Below are 13,928 nucleotides of genomic sequence, written 5' to 3'. Positions count from 1 at the left end.
AGAAAAGCATGGATGTGAGTGATGTGGCATTCAGTGTGGCATTTGGTGCCACAAAACCAAAATTAAATAGATTTGGGAACCTCAGGGCATGGGTTTGATGGGTTCCTCTTGGCTGCTCTGAGCAGCCAGTGGGCAGGAGGAAGCAGTGCCTTGCAAAGGGAAGAGAGCACAGATGTGCCCCTGAGCCAGCATTCCTGACATCGATAAGCAGTTGTCTCCTTGGACTTTCCCCCTTATCTCACCCCACTTATCTGCTGGTGCATTCCAGCCAGGTTACCCATTACCCTACTCAGTGAAAGTGAGTCAGGGGAAGGCAGTAGGGAGTGACGACAGGGTTTGCGCTGGTTGACGTGGTTCAGCACCTCCAGTCCGTGTCCCTCACAGGGGACTACAGTCAATTCGTGCTGAATACCAGATGCTGCTGCTCTAATTTAGAAGTGTCTCACCAGCCTTAAGTGAGATCGATGCGTGACTGCAAACGTCGGGGCACCTTAGGCTGGGTGGGAGGAGAGCAGAGGTAGAAGAGCATCTTATGAGAAGCCCAATCCAAGGCAAGGTGGCAGGGCACCTGCCCTCCCTCTCCACTTCCTCGCTGCCTGGCCTGTGGGACTTGCTGCTGCCTGAGCACACAGGCAGAGGATGTCTGATGGGCTGGACGGGCTGTAGCCAAGCCACCTTTGGGAAGGGCACTGATCTGCTTCAGGCTGCAGGTGAATTGTTGCCAGGCTGGAGAGGAAGCTTTGCACCTTTTATGTGAGCTACACGGGGCTGGGTGGATAGGAGATTACTTTGTGTGTCAGCCATGGTGAGCAGCAAACTACCAGGCTAGTTAATCCATGCATCCTAGAGGTGCTGGAAAATCCTCCTGAGAGTGGAGAGGATGGGATTTTGTGTCTGGGACACTGGCAGACGTAGCAAGGAAGATGATAAGGTTGCTGCAGCTGAGGGGAGGCACCAGAGGAGAAGTTAGTATCAAAACTGTTTTAATAAGGACAATAATAAGTGCATGGGATACAAAGTGGAGGCAGAAAGGATATTCCATGGGTGTAGGTCTTTGGTCTAGAGTTTGTGTTATGGTCTGGAAAGTGGAGGGCAGAGGGAACTCATCCTGAGAGCCAGGGTCCCTGCACCAGAGGGTGCAGGGGCGGTAAGGCTGATCCTGCTGTGTGCCAGTAGCCAGAACTGGAGGCTCCTTCAAGCTGCTGCCTGCCCTGCCTTGCTGCTGCTGGCCAGCACGAGGCAGCCACTGGGAGAGGCTGGGGTCTATGGGCTTGCCCGTAACCTCAACGGCCTGACTGCGAGCAGTGCGCCCATGTACAACACGTGCCTCTTTATTATGCTCTAAAGAGCTCCCTGCCAGAAGCAGACGGGCGGTGGGTGAGCTGCGTGGGAGCAGAGCCTTGTGGCCATGGCCCGGCATCTCCCCCCACTGCACACCCCCTCCTGTCCCGGAGAACAAGGGGGGTCCTGTGAGGGTCCCTCTGGTGACCTCAGTCCCCAAGCATCTCGGCTCCATGCCATGGCACAAAGCCGCTTCTGTGAGGGCCAGTTTGCAGGCAGGGCAGCGTGGGGGGCAGCTCGTTCTGGGGCGGCCACATCACCCAGGGCCACTTGGTGAGGGACATTAGCTGTCCTCCACACATACCCCTGGGAAGGGGTGCGCTGGAAAGAGGGATGCGCATGTGGGAAACGGGAAGAGGGGGTGAGGATGGAGAAGAGGAGGCTCAGACCGAGTGGCTGCAGAGTGGGAGTCTCCTTGTTCTGAGGTGGGGGAAAGGAAGGGATTTTTACGGCCTGAACTGCAGAATCTGGTGACCTGACAGCCTCTTCTCTGCCTTCAGCTGGCCAAGAAGTTTCTCCCCTCCCTGCTGCGAGGGGGCAGGGGTCAGAAAAGGAGCTGTCCTCAGTGACACTCAGCAGCAGGAGGCAAATGAAAAGACCCCTGCGATTATCTCTGTGTGCTCTCACCTCATGAACACTGAGCTCACAGCTTTTTTGGGGGGGAAGGGAAAAGAGAAAGCTCAGCTCTGTGGGGTTTGCCTGCCCCTTGAGCCCCCAGCTGACCTCACCCAGTAGATAGATGTGCTATATGGGAGCGTCTTGCACCAGCTGGAGCTAGGGAGACCCCCATCCCCTACATGCCAGAGCTATCGGTGGGAGGTCCTCCCAGGCCTACCAGATGGATACCCATGCCAGTGCAGAGGGTGGTTGGGGGTGTCAGTGGGGGACCAGGCACATCCTCAGACATGCTGGTGAGGCCAGGCTGAGACATGGAAGAGAGGGCGCCGGGGAGGAATGGGATGGGTTAGGGAAGGTTTTGGGGTTTCTTTGGCACATAGGAATGTCCCTTTGGTGTCTAATGGCAGTGAGGCAGGGAGCAGGCAGTGATGCCCAGCGCTGTGATGCACAGCCCTCACTGGCCCTCCGCAGCAGCCTGGTCTAGCCCCAGGGAGCGCCCCCGGGAGACAGGCTCTCCTCCTGCCCCTCTCTGGTCCCCCAGTGCCCCCAGCTTGGCAAGGAGGTCATCTGCTGGGTCTGGCAGTGACACTGGCACCTGAGGGTGGGGGACGGGGAAGAGGGCGAAGACCCCAGCACCAGCGCCTCTGGCAGGGGGCCATGGTGGGAAGGATGGCTCTTCACACCTTGACTTCATCATCTTCCTCCTCATCGGCATACTCAAAGGAATTGCTGCGCCCCTCATGGGCACCAGCATACCCCTCCCGCAGGCTGGAGAACTTGGCCTCCTCCTCCTCCACCTCCTCCTCGTCTTCCTCCTCCTCTTGTTGATTCCAGGTGGCCTCGGGGGACCGGCTCTCCCCTGTCACTTGTGACCCCCACAGGCTGCTGCTGGGGCTCTCCCACAGGGTCTGCGTCCGGGCCTGCCGGGGACCCTCGCCCTTCTCTGAGCTCCGTGGGGTGCTGGTCCCACCATAGTGGCGGGCCAGGACCTGGGCTGCCCTGTCAAACTCCCCTGCTTCGATGGTGCAGTCGTTCCAGTGACCCTGCCATGGGGTCCCTCTGGACGCTGCCCCTGGCCCCGACGCCCAGGCAGGGTCCTCGCCAGCACCCTCGATGACGTGTGCTTCTCCATTGGCATGGACCGACAGTCCTGGCAGTGAGCTGGCCTCCGACAGGCTGCTCTGCCTGGAGTGGTCCCAGAAGCTGGATGTTGCCTTGTCCTTTCCATGGGATATGCCTGATGCTGGAGGGACCCCATCCTTCATCCCCTCACCACACAGAAGGTTTGGGCCATTGTCCCCCACCTCACTGTTACTGGTTTCGGAGAAGCTCATCACCTGGAGAAGCTCGCTCATCAGGGAGGGTCCCAGGTCCAGGCGGAAGGAAAGGAGGGAGTCTGAGCGCTTCAGCTCTGCTTCCCCAGGGAAGGCACTCTCTTGGGCCTTTTCCAAGCGAGGGACGCGAGGGATGGTGCAAAACCCGGACTCCAGCCCTGTGAGGCAGAAGGGATGGCTGGTGAGGGGGGCACAGCTAGGTGGGAGGAAGCCTGCCTTACATCTGTGGGGGACAAGGGACAGACCGCCAAAGTGGCGCAGGTCACGCTGCGGTTGCTAATGCTGGCCTCTAAAGGACACTGTCTGTGCGGACACCTCCAAAGCCCTGAGTTAAAGCAGAGGGTCTCCAAGGGGGCTCGGGGCTTGTTAAAATGCCGGTGGGGGCTGAGCCAGGCGGATGGGACCAGGAGATGGCAGCAGTGTCTCAGCTTGCCTTCCACTCCGCGCCCAGCCACCTCCCGGCTGCGGTAGGTCCCCCAGATCCCCCCTGCGAGACCCTCTGCTCCAGACCTTCCTGGCTGGGGAAGAGCTGAGCCGCAGCCCAGTGCTGTGAGGCCGCAGAAGAGCCACCCAGCTGCCCCATCCCATCCTTCCCACAACTTTCCCCAAAGGTCCCTCCTGGACCCTGGCTGGCAGGGAAGGATGGAGGCGCAAAATGGGGAAGGGGGGATGGAGTCCCTTGAGGAGGACATGGAGATGGAGGGGTTGGCACAACTAGTGACAGGGTTAGCCCAGGTGTGTGGAGGTGGGGAAGGCCATGCCATGGATCTCCTTGTCCTCACAACCTCGGTGTGAGCATTGTGAGCACTGCCCTGCTGTCCCAGCACCTTCTTGGCTTCCTCGGGGAGGCTACCCATGGGGAAGGTGTAGGGCTGGGCGAGATGGGGGACACCCCTTTACAACTGCTCAACTCAGGCTGCCAGCTGTGTGGGGCTTTTGGGGAGGGAAAGGAGGAGAAACCATCCATGCCCCATGTTAGGGGCATCCTGGGAGGAAACCCTCCAAGGACAGGAGCAAGGACTGTGGTTGAAAGCAAGGTTAGGGTTATCTCCTTGCAGGGACCAGCAGGACTGGGGACTCTTACATGTCCTGTCTCTGCTGACAGCCTAAAGTCCCTCAGTGGGTTAACTGGGCATGGAGTGATGGAGAAGGTCTGCAGAGGATGCACTGTGCCTGGGTGCCAGTTTCTGCCCCGCGCTTCACTCACCGTAGGCCTGGTGTGTTTTGGAGAAGCTGTTGGAGGCACTTTTGAAGGAGAACTTGCTGGTCAAGCCCCGGCCACTGCCGCCGTCATATGTCCCCTCATTTAGCTGTGGCAGCGAGACGGCATTCTTGATGATGGGCGAGATTGCTGGGGGGGCGGGTGATGCCCCTGCTTGGCCCCCACTGCCTCGGCTCCTCAGCGGTGTCCGCCGGACATGTCGCAGCGTCCGGGTGAAGAAGTTGTTGGCTTTGGCCGTGTCAGCCCCTCCATGGTTGCTGAGGAAAGAGGTGTCCCCGAAGACATCCCCACCACGCCCCACGTGCATGGTGTGCCGAAAGTCCCCCAGCGGTGGGCTGATCATGTCCGGTGTCAGCTCTGACTTCAACCGCCGCTTACCATGGGAGCCTGACACCCAGCTGAGCACCGGCAGCTTCCCCAAGCTCATGTTGCACCCCTCACCTTGCCCCTGCCTTTGAAAAAGACCCCCAAAGTGGCCCTCGCTGGCCTTCCAGCACTGGGGTGGCCTGTCACATCCCTGGCCTCCCCATCGCTCCTGCTCCGATGTTCGTGGGGGAATGTCACCCTGGCTTTCCGCAGGTGGGAAGGGTGCCTGTCCCCCTGCTTCCCTGCACTACGTTTTGCTCATGAAATCACCTGCAGCGAGTACGTGCCTGGCGGTGAGGATGGTGGAGGTGTCCCCAGGGGGTGTCTGGGGTCACCCTCAGTGCTATGGAGGCCACTGGAAGCTTGGTCTGGCGGCAGGTTTGTGGGTTAATCCACTGTCTTCTGTCACAGCCAGGTGAGCAGAGCTGGTCACGGATGGGGCAGTGGGTGATGGTAGCTTGGGGTGGGCTAGCAGGGCAAATGCCTCAGTCCCCTTGTTGGCCACCTAAACAAGATAAGAGGAATGGTGAAGCCCTTGGAGAGGATCATCCCAATCACGCTGGCTGTACCCCCAGGACGGGCTGGGGAGGTCAGAGGTGGGGTGGTTGCTACCGGCTGTCCCCCTCACCTCACCCTCCTTTTGGAGAGGAAGAAAAAGGCTTTCTCCCAGAACCACGTGCTCTCCCTCACCTCTCTGACCTCCCGTGGTGTGCCTCAGTTTCCCTTGCCTGCAAAGCAGCTTTGCTGGACCCATGCCGCGATGCAGGCTGAGGGTTTCCCTCCCAGGCAGCACCTCCTCCTGAAGCAGTGCCCGGCCCCGCTGCCCCGGCTGCCCTGCCGGGGTGAGAAGCCTCTCCCTGCTTTTTGCTATTCAGATGAGCCCTTGGGGAGAGGGTGAGGCCTGGGGACCACGTGCTTCTTGGGGAGGAGGGGTGGTGGGGAGTGAAAACGCAATATTTATATATTGGTTCATTTATTCTCCTCTGGCTGGGTCTCCAGGTGCTGGGCAGACACATCAGAGCAGCCGGGAGCCACCGGCGGTGTGGCGAGGGCAGCTGCTTTTCAGGCAGAGGAAACTGAGGCATGGCAAGGGAGGTGATTGCTCAAGGTTGGAGGAGAAGGTGGGATGGGTCCCTGCACTCGAGCAGGTCCTGGAGGCATTGGGGGCAGGCAGGAAGGCAGTGGCTGGGTGAACGATGGCAGGACAATGACCTCTTTGGTCAGCAGAGAGGACACTCAGATCAGCAGATCTTCTGTCAGTGTGTGTGGCAAGAGGGAGAGGGCAGGTTGGGGAAAGGTGAGGATTCAGGGTGTAGGGTACTTCAGGGCATCAGTGGTCTGGGTGCCCACCTGGGGACATGTCCATCCCTGGACTCAGTCCCTGCTAAGGGGCTGGGGGAACAGGTTGAAGCTGGGTCCCTTCAGCAGGGATGGCTGTGGAGGGCAGCATGTCAAGAAGCAGTGCAGAAGCCTCGCATCCCTTAGTCCCCATGTGCTGGGACCCCCACTGCTGCATGGTTCCATCTGTCTCCCCCCTGTCACGCTGCCTGCCTCCCCTGCCTGTCCTCTGGGTCACCCCGGGGCAGTCAGGCGGTTCCAGGGTGGCAGAGCTTCTGGTGAGGGGGAGCTCTGGACATGAAGCTGCTTTCCTGGCTGGCTACACACGCTTTTGCCTTGCCCTGGCCTTGTTTGTTCACCCGGGGCCCCTCTTATCTGCCAGGGGTTAATGCCTGGGGAAGGGAAAACAAACCTCCCCCTGGCAGATCCTAGCACCATTGGCTGCCTCCCAGGGTGGCAGTGGCCGGTGGCAGCTGGAAAGGTGGCAGGTTGGCTTCCTGCTGGCCCCCAGCTCATGCAGCCCACGTTTGTCTCCTGCTCATGGAGGCCATGTGGTGCTGCCTCACCGCTGGGACAGGCCAGGCACGTGGCGGGTTTGTGGTGGGAGGACAACCGGGGAGCAATTCCCTCTGTCAGGCAGAAGCCCAGCCATAGCCATTGCGGCAGGGTTCTTCTGGAGTGCAGGGAAACCACTGAGGTGGTCCCTGCAGCACACAACTGGGGTCTCAGGACCACAAGGAGAGAGATGTGACCCCATTTTTGAGCTGTCTCCCGGGAAGGCGCATGACCCTGGGAGAGGGTATTAGGTGAGTTACAGCCCTCGAGTCTGTCTTCCCCTCTGCACATTGGAGCCCCTGAGAAACCCAAAGTGGGGACTGTGCCCTTCAGCGTGTGCTGCAACCGGGCAAGGCCACTCTGAGGGGTGAACCCCCCACCACTGATCCCCTGCATAGCAAAGCTGCCCTGTAGACCCCTGGGGGGGGCTGGGGCTGGCATTACCTTGGGGACAGGGAGCATCCCTTGCTCCCTGCCTTGGAGAACTGTTGAGTGGGAAGCTGAGAGGAGGAAAGAGTTCCTCCCTCCTTGTCCCTTGGCCACCATGGTGATGCAAGCCAGCACCTCCTGGCCCCTGGCTCTCCCTGCCCGCTGGCAGGCAGCAGGCACTGGGAGAGAAGGGAGGGAGGGAGACAGCTGGTGCTCAACCCTACCTGGATGGCAGGTTTCTGGCAGGCCTGTTAGACCTTTTTTCCCTCCAATCTCCCCCTTTTTCCTCCTTCCCTCTGCCCCTGGTGCATCTCCCTGCTGGCTGTGCCCCTTTGAGCCCTCCCCTCTGCCCAAGTAGACTCCTCCATGCCAGGGAGACTCGTGATTCTGTGGGCAAAGGGTGACCCATGAGCTCTTCTTTCCTCTGCCGGGCAAGGGGACCCCTCCGCGCCCCGCCGCCCCCCCCTTCCCCCCATTTCTGGCCACCCGTCTGTCCGTCTGTCCGGATACTGCTTCCGTCTGGCAGCCTGCCGTGTTCTCCAGCCCCCAGCATGGTGAGCCTGCAGACCATCCCGACCTCCCCTTCCCCAGCATCCTCTCCCTGGCGCCCTTCTTGCCTCCTCTGGCAAGCCCCCTGAACTCAAAGACCAACTGCTGGCACCTCCTCCTCCTCCCAGCTTGGCCTTCCCCATCTCCCCCCCGAATTCAGCTGGTTACCACTGGTTTTCCACTAGCCAGGAATGGCCGGAGCTGTTCTGCTTGCTGGGAAGAGCGGAAACCAGAAAGGGGGGGAAAATAATCCAGATGTCTAGTTGGCTGGAGCTGCTGAAAGCAGCCTCTTCCCTCCTCTCGTTACACCCCCGCCCCCCCCCTCCCCAAGGGGACATACTCCAAAAGAGGGCGAGGAGATGTTTGGGGTGGTCTCAACATAAGGAAGAGTATGTGGAAATGGCTGTGGGCGCCAGGAAGGTTTTCCTAGCCTTTGTGAGTGCCAAAAACCCTCCCGTTCCCTGGAAGAAGGGAGTCAGAGGCTCCCCTGTTGGGTCACTGTTCTGGTATGGGGAAAGCTGGCAGGGACAGGCTTTTGGGGAAGGGGGAAAGGGGCTTGGCTGGCCAGGCCAGGCCTCTTCCAGCTCCCCTGGAGCTGTGCCGGGCAGTAGGCAGACAAGCCTGAGTCGAACTCCTGTGCTGCTGGCTGCTACACACATAGAGAGTTTTATCTCTCCATGTAACAAGGGTATTTTTCCAAGCAAATGTGTTGGGACGTGGAGGGAGGCTGGGGCTCCAAAAGCGGGTGGTTTCCAGCCATCGTCTCCCTGTCCCCCTTGCCCAAAAGTGCTCCCTGTCTTTCTGCAGCCCCCCACAATCGAGGCGCTGAGAGCCTGCGGGGCTGCGAGGGCTATCCCGAGCTATCCCGAACAGGGTGTGGGACGGGGGTGCCCCACTGCCTTCCCCCATCCGTGGGACTCCCTCCTTGCCCCCTTTCTCTCCCTGCTCCCCCCAGCCTGTCTCCCCTCTCCTCACTCCTGCTTTCCTTCCTCCCAGTTTCCTGTCGCATTCCTGCCTTCTTCTCCTTTTCTTTTTCACCATCCTCCCCGACTCCATTGCCTTGCCACCCCTCCCGCTTCTCCCCTCTCCAGCCACCCCTCTCCACCCTTTTCCTTCTGCTCCCGATCCCCCCGCCCCCAGCTCCTAAACCTGAGGAATCAAAACTTTCAGGATTTACTTCTTCTGAACGAGGGTTATTTTTTTTCCCTGTCCCCCGGCTGAAAAGTTGGGGGAAGCTCCCAGTGGGCCCCCGTACCTTGCTCCGCGGGTCACTGGTGCTGCATCCTAGAGCAGAGGAGGGGAGAACGGGGAGGCATGGCCCCCTCCCTTTTCCCACGGCTGTCTCCCCAAGGCTGGCTCTCCCAGGCTGACGCTGCGATGCCACGGGAGAGAGGGAGTGAAGCTGGTGGGGAGGGGACGTGGGAAGGAGGAGGGCGGGCTGCAGCACCGCCGAGCCAATCCTCGCCTGGCAAGGAGACCAGAGAAAATGAGATTTATTCCAACTATCCAGGACAGAAAACTTCAGGAACTTCTCTGTCGCTTCCCCCCTCCTCCTCACTTCCCCAGTGCCATTTCCCATCCTCCGGCACCATCGGCTGCCTCCTGCTCCTGGATGCCTGCTTGAATGGATTTGGGGAGAAGAGGAAGCCCCGGTTGCTGGCTAACTTGGTTAGGGGAGCCTGGCCAGGGGGCAAAGGAAAGGAATTTACCTCCTCTGTGTGTGTGACCCCTTGGGTATCATACAGGGTCATCCCATCCCATGTTGGATGGGAAGCCCCCAGTACCTGCAGTGCAGCACCGCCAACTGGGAATGGGGTCTGGGGGTGGGTGGTCATGCCGGGACCTGTGGGTAGCATTGGGTTGAGCATTAGCAGGATAACAGCCTCCCTGAAGGCCGCGTGGGCCAGGTCGGCATTCGTTACAGGGTGAGGACAAGCGTCACGGGATCAGGACAAGCGTCATAGCAGCAGCAGCTGATCAGGGTGAGGGGGTGGCAGTGGGTAAATTAAGAGAGATGCACTTTGGTGGCACCAGAGAGGGTTTCTGCCCACGCAGGGGACACCACATCCCTCTGACATTGTGCTTTGTTGCTTTGTCCCTTGATGGTCACAGGGCAGAATACCCTATCAGTGCCAATGAAGGTCAGCCTGGTGGTGGGCATGGCATCACCAGTGCCACTGGTGACCCTCATGGCCTCCAGGAGAGACTCAGTGGCTCTGCTGGGGAGCACTTGGCCAGGCACCTATTCAGGGCCCTGTGGTGGAGAAGGGAGGTGTCCCTGCTGGTGAAGACGAGATGAGACTTGCTGGGGTTAAGCAGGGCCTGGATGAAGGGATGACAAGATGTCTGCAGAGGAGATGTCAAAATGGAGCCTGGCCTCTTCCCAGGCTCAGGTGGCTCTTGCTGGGGTGCCTGGGCAGGAGCATCTTATTGCTCAGAGGTTTGCTAAGCAGCAGTAGGGCTATGGCACCATTCTCAGCCTGTCGGCCTCAGGCTTCTCCTCTGTGAAATGGGATAGTTGGGTTTTCTGCCTTTTGTGGAGGTCTTCTCCATTAGGAATTAGGATCACATGGACTGTGCATTTTGGTGGTACTTCTAAGTGAGTCTATGTCTTGGACAGAGATGGGATCTCAGGTCTGAGGTGGGGGGTAAACTGTGCCACCAGTAGGGAAAGGAGGGGAAATTGTGACCTGCATCCTTCCTACTTGCCAGGGAGGCATCTCTTCCCCCGAGTCCTGCTCAGAGGAAGCCAATAGGGGTGGTGGGCAAGGCAGGAAAAGACCTTTTGTTTGGGTCTCCTTCCTCTGCATGGCCTGCCAGGGCATCTCTCCCCACAGCCCAAGGGGGTCCCCCTCACTCCCCTCACCCCCATCCGCATGCCCTGCAGTGGGGGCTGCAGCAGGGAGTGGAGCCTGGGCGATGGCAGCCGCCTCCGCCGGGGAATGCAGAACAAATCTCTTCCAGATGGGACAGGGGCCACGTTCTGCTCCTTGCGGGGTGGCCAGCTCTCCACTGCCTCCTCCTCCTCCTCACCCTTGCCTCAAGCATCTCTGCACTCCAGGCCAAGACAGGCTTTGTTTCCAGGAAAGCAGCTGGAAATCCCCCCTCTTCAGCAGCCCTCCCCAAATCTTTTGGTCTTGTGGCCATGCCAGCTGGGCTGTGACTTTTGTCCTGGGGCTGGTGCTGAAGTGCTTTGGAGACCTCCAGTGTATGTGCCAGCTCCAGGACTCAGCACCCATCCTGGCCTTTGGTTGCCTGGGTATGAACAGAGGTCGTGTGGCCCCTCCAGCTGTAACCTAACAGGGGTTGCGCCCTCCTAAGACCCCCTTCTTTCATATACAGCTGCCTGGAAAGTGAATCCATACAACCTTGCCTTCCAACCTGTTTATCTGCCTTGGCTGATAAATGAGAGGTGACTGTGCTGCAGAGCCACTGTACTGCTTATGGGTGCCCTGGGCAGGAGCTAATGCCTGGACCCCTCCCAGCCTGGCTACCTCATTTACCTTCAGTCACCCCAACATTTCATCCCGTCTGTAGCCCTGTGCTCCAGGCAGCCAGTACCAGTCTCACTATTACAGAGGGACGGGCCATCGAGCTTATCATGGGAGCAGAAAAGTGGCCCCACAGCTTTCCCAGCTGAGGATTTGCTTTGATTCTCACAACATCAAAGATAGGGTAGCATAGATTGCATCCCTTCTTCTTCCCAGTGCTCATCCCTCCAGCACGGTGCTGAGGTCTAATGGGGGGCTGAGCATGATGGGGATGGAGAAAGGAATGGAGGGATGCTGGGGGGAGCTGAGATCTCTGCCCCACACCTCCAGGTGCTCAGTCCTTTCTGCCATCTCCCTTTGTAGTCCCAGTCCTTGCGGCTCACAGACCTGATGCCTGGGGGAGGCTGATGCAGGATTCCCCTCCACAGAAGAAAAATCCCCCTTCTCCCTTTCCCTGGTGCCTGGGGGGAGCTGAGGAAAGGTGATGGGGGCATCCCAGCCTGTGGATGGGGCACTTGCCCCTGGATTTCTATTCCCTGACATTTCTACTTGCTGCCTTCCTGCCTCCCTCTTTCCCTATGAAATTTCCAGGGATGGAGCTCCTGGAGCATGCTGCTGCGCTCCCAGAGCCCCAGCCCTGGAAATTTCCTGGGGAAGGGGGGCAGGCAGGGGATTGGTGTGAAGGGGGTGCCTGGCTCGGCACACAAGAAGTACATATCCTGTTGCTGCCCAGGGTCTCCGGCTCATATTTCCTCATTAACTGGGAGTGCTGCTTGTTTGCGGGTGACTTCCAGATGTTTCCATTCTCCTCACGGTGGCTGTGAGGGCACATACTGCATGGATACAGGAATTAATTCTGGCAGCAGGGTAGGGGATAGTCCCCTGCCATGATGGGAAGGGGGGTCCGTAGGGCCCTCTGCCCCACCACGCATTCTGGCATGGCCTCATCCAGCTCCTCCGCACCCTGGTACTGACAGGTCCCTCATCCCTCCTCCCAGCCTGTCGCCCTCAGTGCTGCCTCCAGTCTGTGTCTCGCTGCCCTGGGGATGAGCTGGAGGCAAAGCCGGTTTTAGGGTGAGCAAGCCAGGGTGGTGGCAGGAGGTGACACCCCAGGGCAAGGGATAGGTGTGAGGCACCCAGCGTCTTGCCCAGAGCATCCCTGGCCTGATGCCAGCACTGGCTTTGTGGGCACTGAATTCCTCATACCCCATATATACTCACACATATATACTCACCACATATATATTCACACTTCACCAGAGTGATTTCTCCTCCAGCAGCACCCCCAGGGATGTGCTAGGCTCAGCCAATTTCTAGGGCTGTGCTGTGGGTCCTCTGCTCTGTGCCCATAACCTTTGTGATAACCAGGGAGAGGGATCAGACTAGTGCGGTTCCCAGCATCCTTGTATTGCACTGGGGAAGGAAAGTGGGTGGATTATGGTGAGAACCCACAGGCAGGCAGCAGCATTGGGTTAGACCCACTCATGCTAGAAGACGGTGGATTGACCTCTGTAAAAGCCTACTTTTAATATTCCCCACCTATTCCTTCAGCTCCCCTCCCCTGGAGCAGCAGGAAGCTGAAGGAATGGGACCGACCACATCCCACTTGTGGGGTTTGCAAAGGGGTGTGTGCGTGTGCGTGTGTGTGCATGTGTGCGTGTCTGTATGTGTGCATGTGTGCATGTGTGCATGTGTGCATGTGCATGCTTTTCACCGGGGAGCTGGGCTGGGAACTCAAAGCCTCGGGGTTTGCCAAAGCCCAGGAGGAGGTAGGGATGAGTTCCCAGGCTCGCTGGCGGGCTGCCTCCCTCCCTCTGCCCATCTTACATCCCAAATGTTTTCATTTTTCTTCCTCCTCCCACCCTCCCTGGCTTCCTCCTTGTATGCTAGCCCTGTTCGCTGGATGGGGATGTCGGGTGCTGTAGGGGTGTTTGGGAGGTGTTGTGGGAGGGAGGATGGAGGGACAGACCCCCAGTCTGTGCTCTCCCTCTGACTTTCCCCTGGGCAAAGAGGAGAGGGAAGGCGGCGGGAGTGGGGGGGATGGGGGCTGTGGCTGGGAGGGGAGGGGAGGATGTTGCATAAACCAGAAGCAATCCAGAAACAGCCGCCGGTGGCCTGGAAACACCTCTGTGATTCCGGGCACTGGAAAAGGAGATGTAAATATATACATTTATGTATGTACATTATGTCTCCCCCAGAACAACCTCCACAAACACCACTTGATTCTCCGGTTCCTTGTCATAGACTTTAAGGAGATGAAGGTGGGAGCCGGGGGGGGGGGAGCTCAGATAGCTGATTTACTGCTTGGAGAAGCAGCTCTCTGTGTTTGAGGGCATCTGGGGGTCCATTTGCCATCCCCCAGATATGTTTCCTTGGCAGGGTAAGGAGGCAGAGCACATCTGCAGGAGTTTAAAGCCCATGCAGATCGGAGGGAGCTGGGATGGAGGTTGCTGGGGTGAGGAGAGAAAGGGGGAGATGGTGAGGGTATGAGGGATGCAGCAGGGAGGGAGGGTGTGCAGGGGATGGGTTAGAGGAGCAGGAAACTAAAGGGACTCTGGGAGAGAAGAGCCTTTTGGAGATGAGTTGTGCGAGGAGGTGGGGGAAGGTGCTTCAGGGAAAGGAGGAGCTGGGGGGTCTCAAGAGAAGGGAGTAGGTCCCCCACGGTTGGTATGGCAAGGGAGAGGG

The 13,928-nt window shown here is 59.0% G+C and overlaps 1 protein-coding gene across 1 annotated transcript; it reads right to left on the bottom strand.

Annotated features, from left to right (window-relative positions):
• Positions 1 to 966: 966 nt before the first annotated feature.
• CDC42EP1 (CDC42 effector protein 1) lies at positions 967 to 9,148 on the bottom strand. Its single transcript, XM_040593990.1, has 3 exons — positions 9,008 to 9,148; positions 4,501 to 5,386; positions 967 to 3,451 (listed from the first exon to the last, which is right to left on the bottom strand). Exons 2-3 carry the CDS (start codon positions 4,940 to 4,942, stop codon positions 2,637 to 2,639), a joined length of 1,257 nt encoding a protein of 418 aa, XP_040449924.1. The 5' UTR covers positions 4,943 to 5,386; positions 9,008 to 9,148; the 3' UTR covers positions 967 to 2,636.
• Positions 9,149 to 13,928: the final 4,780 nt, after the last annotated feature.

The sequence above is a fragment of the Falco naumanni genome, chromosome 5, assembly GCF_017639655.2.
Source record: "Falco naumanni isolate bFalNau1 chromosome 5, bFalNau1.pat, whole genome shotgun sequence".
Taxonomy (NCBI): Eukaryota; Metazoa; Chordata; class Aves; order Falconiformes; family Falconidae; genus Falco; species Falco naumanni.
Note: the sequence above shows the minus strand (reverse complement) of the source record. Positions and strands in the feature narration are given on the sequence as shown.

Coding starts and splice junctions, on each gene's coding strand:
- CDC42EP1 (XM_040593990.1), bottom strand. CDS start 4,942: ATGAGCTTGGGGAAGCTGCCGGTGCTCAGCTGGGTGTCAGGCTCCCAT. Junction 3,452..4,500: donor CAAAACACACCAGGCCTACG/GTGAGTGAAGCG, acceptor TCTGCCTCACAG/GGCTGGAGTCCGGGTTTTGC.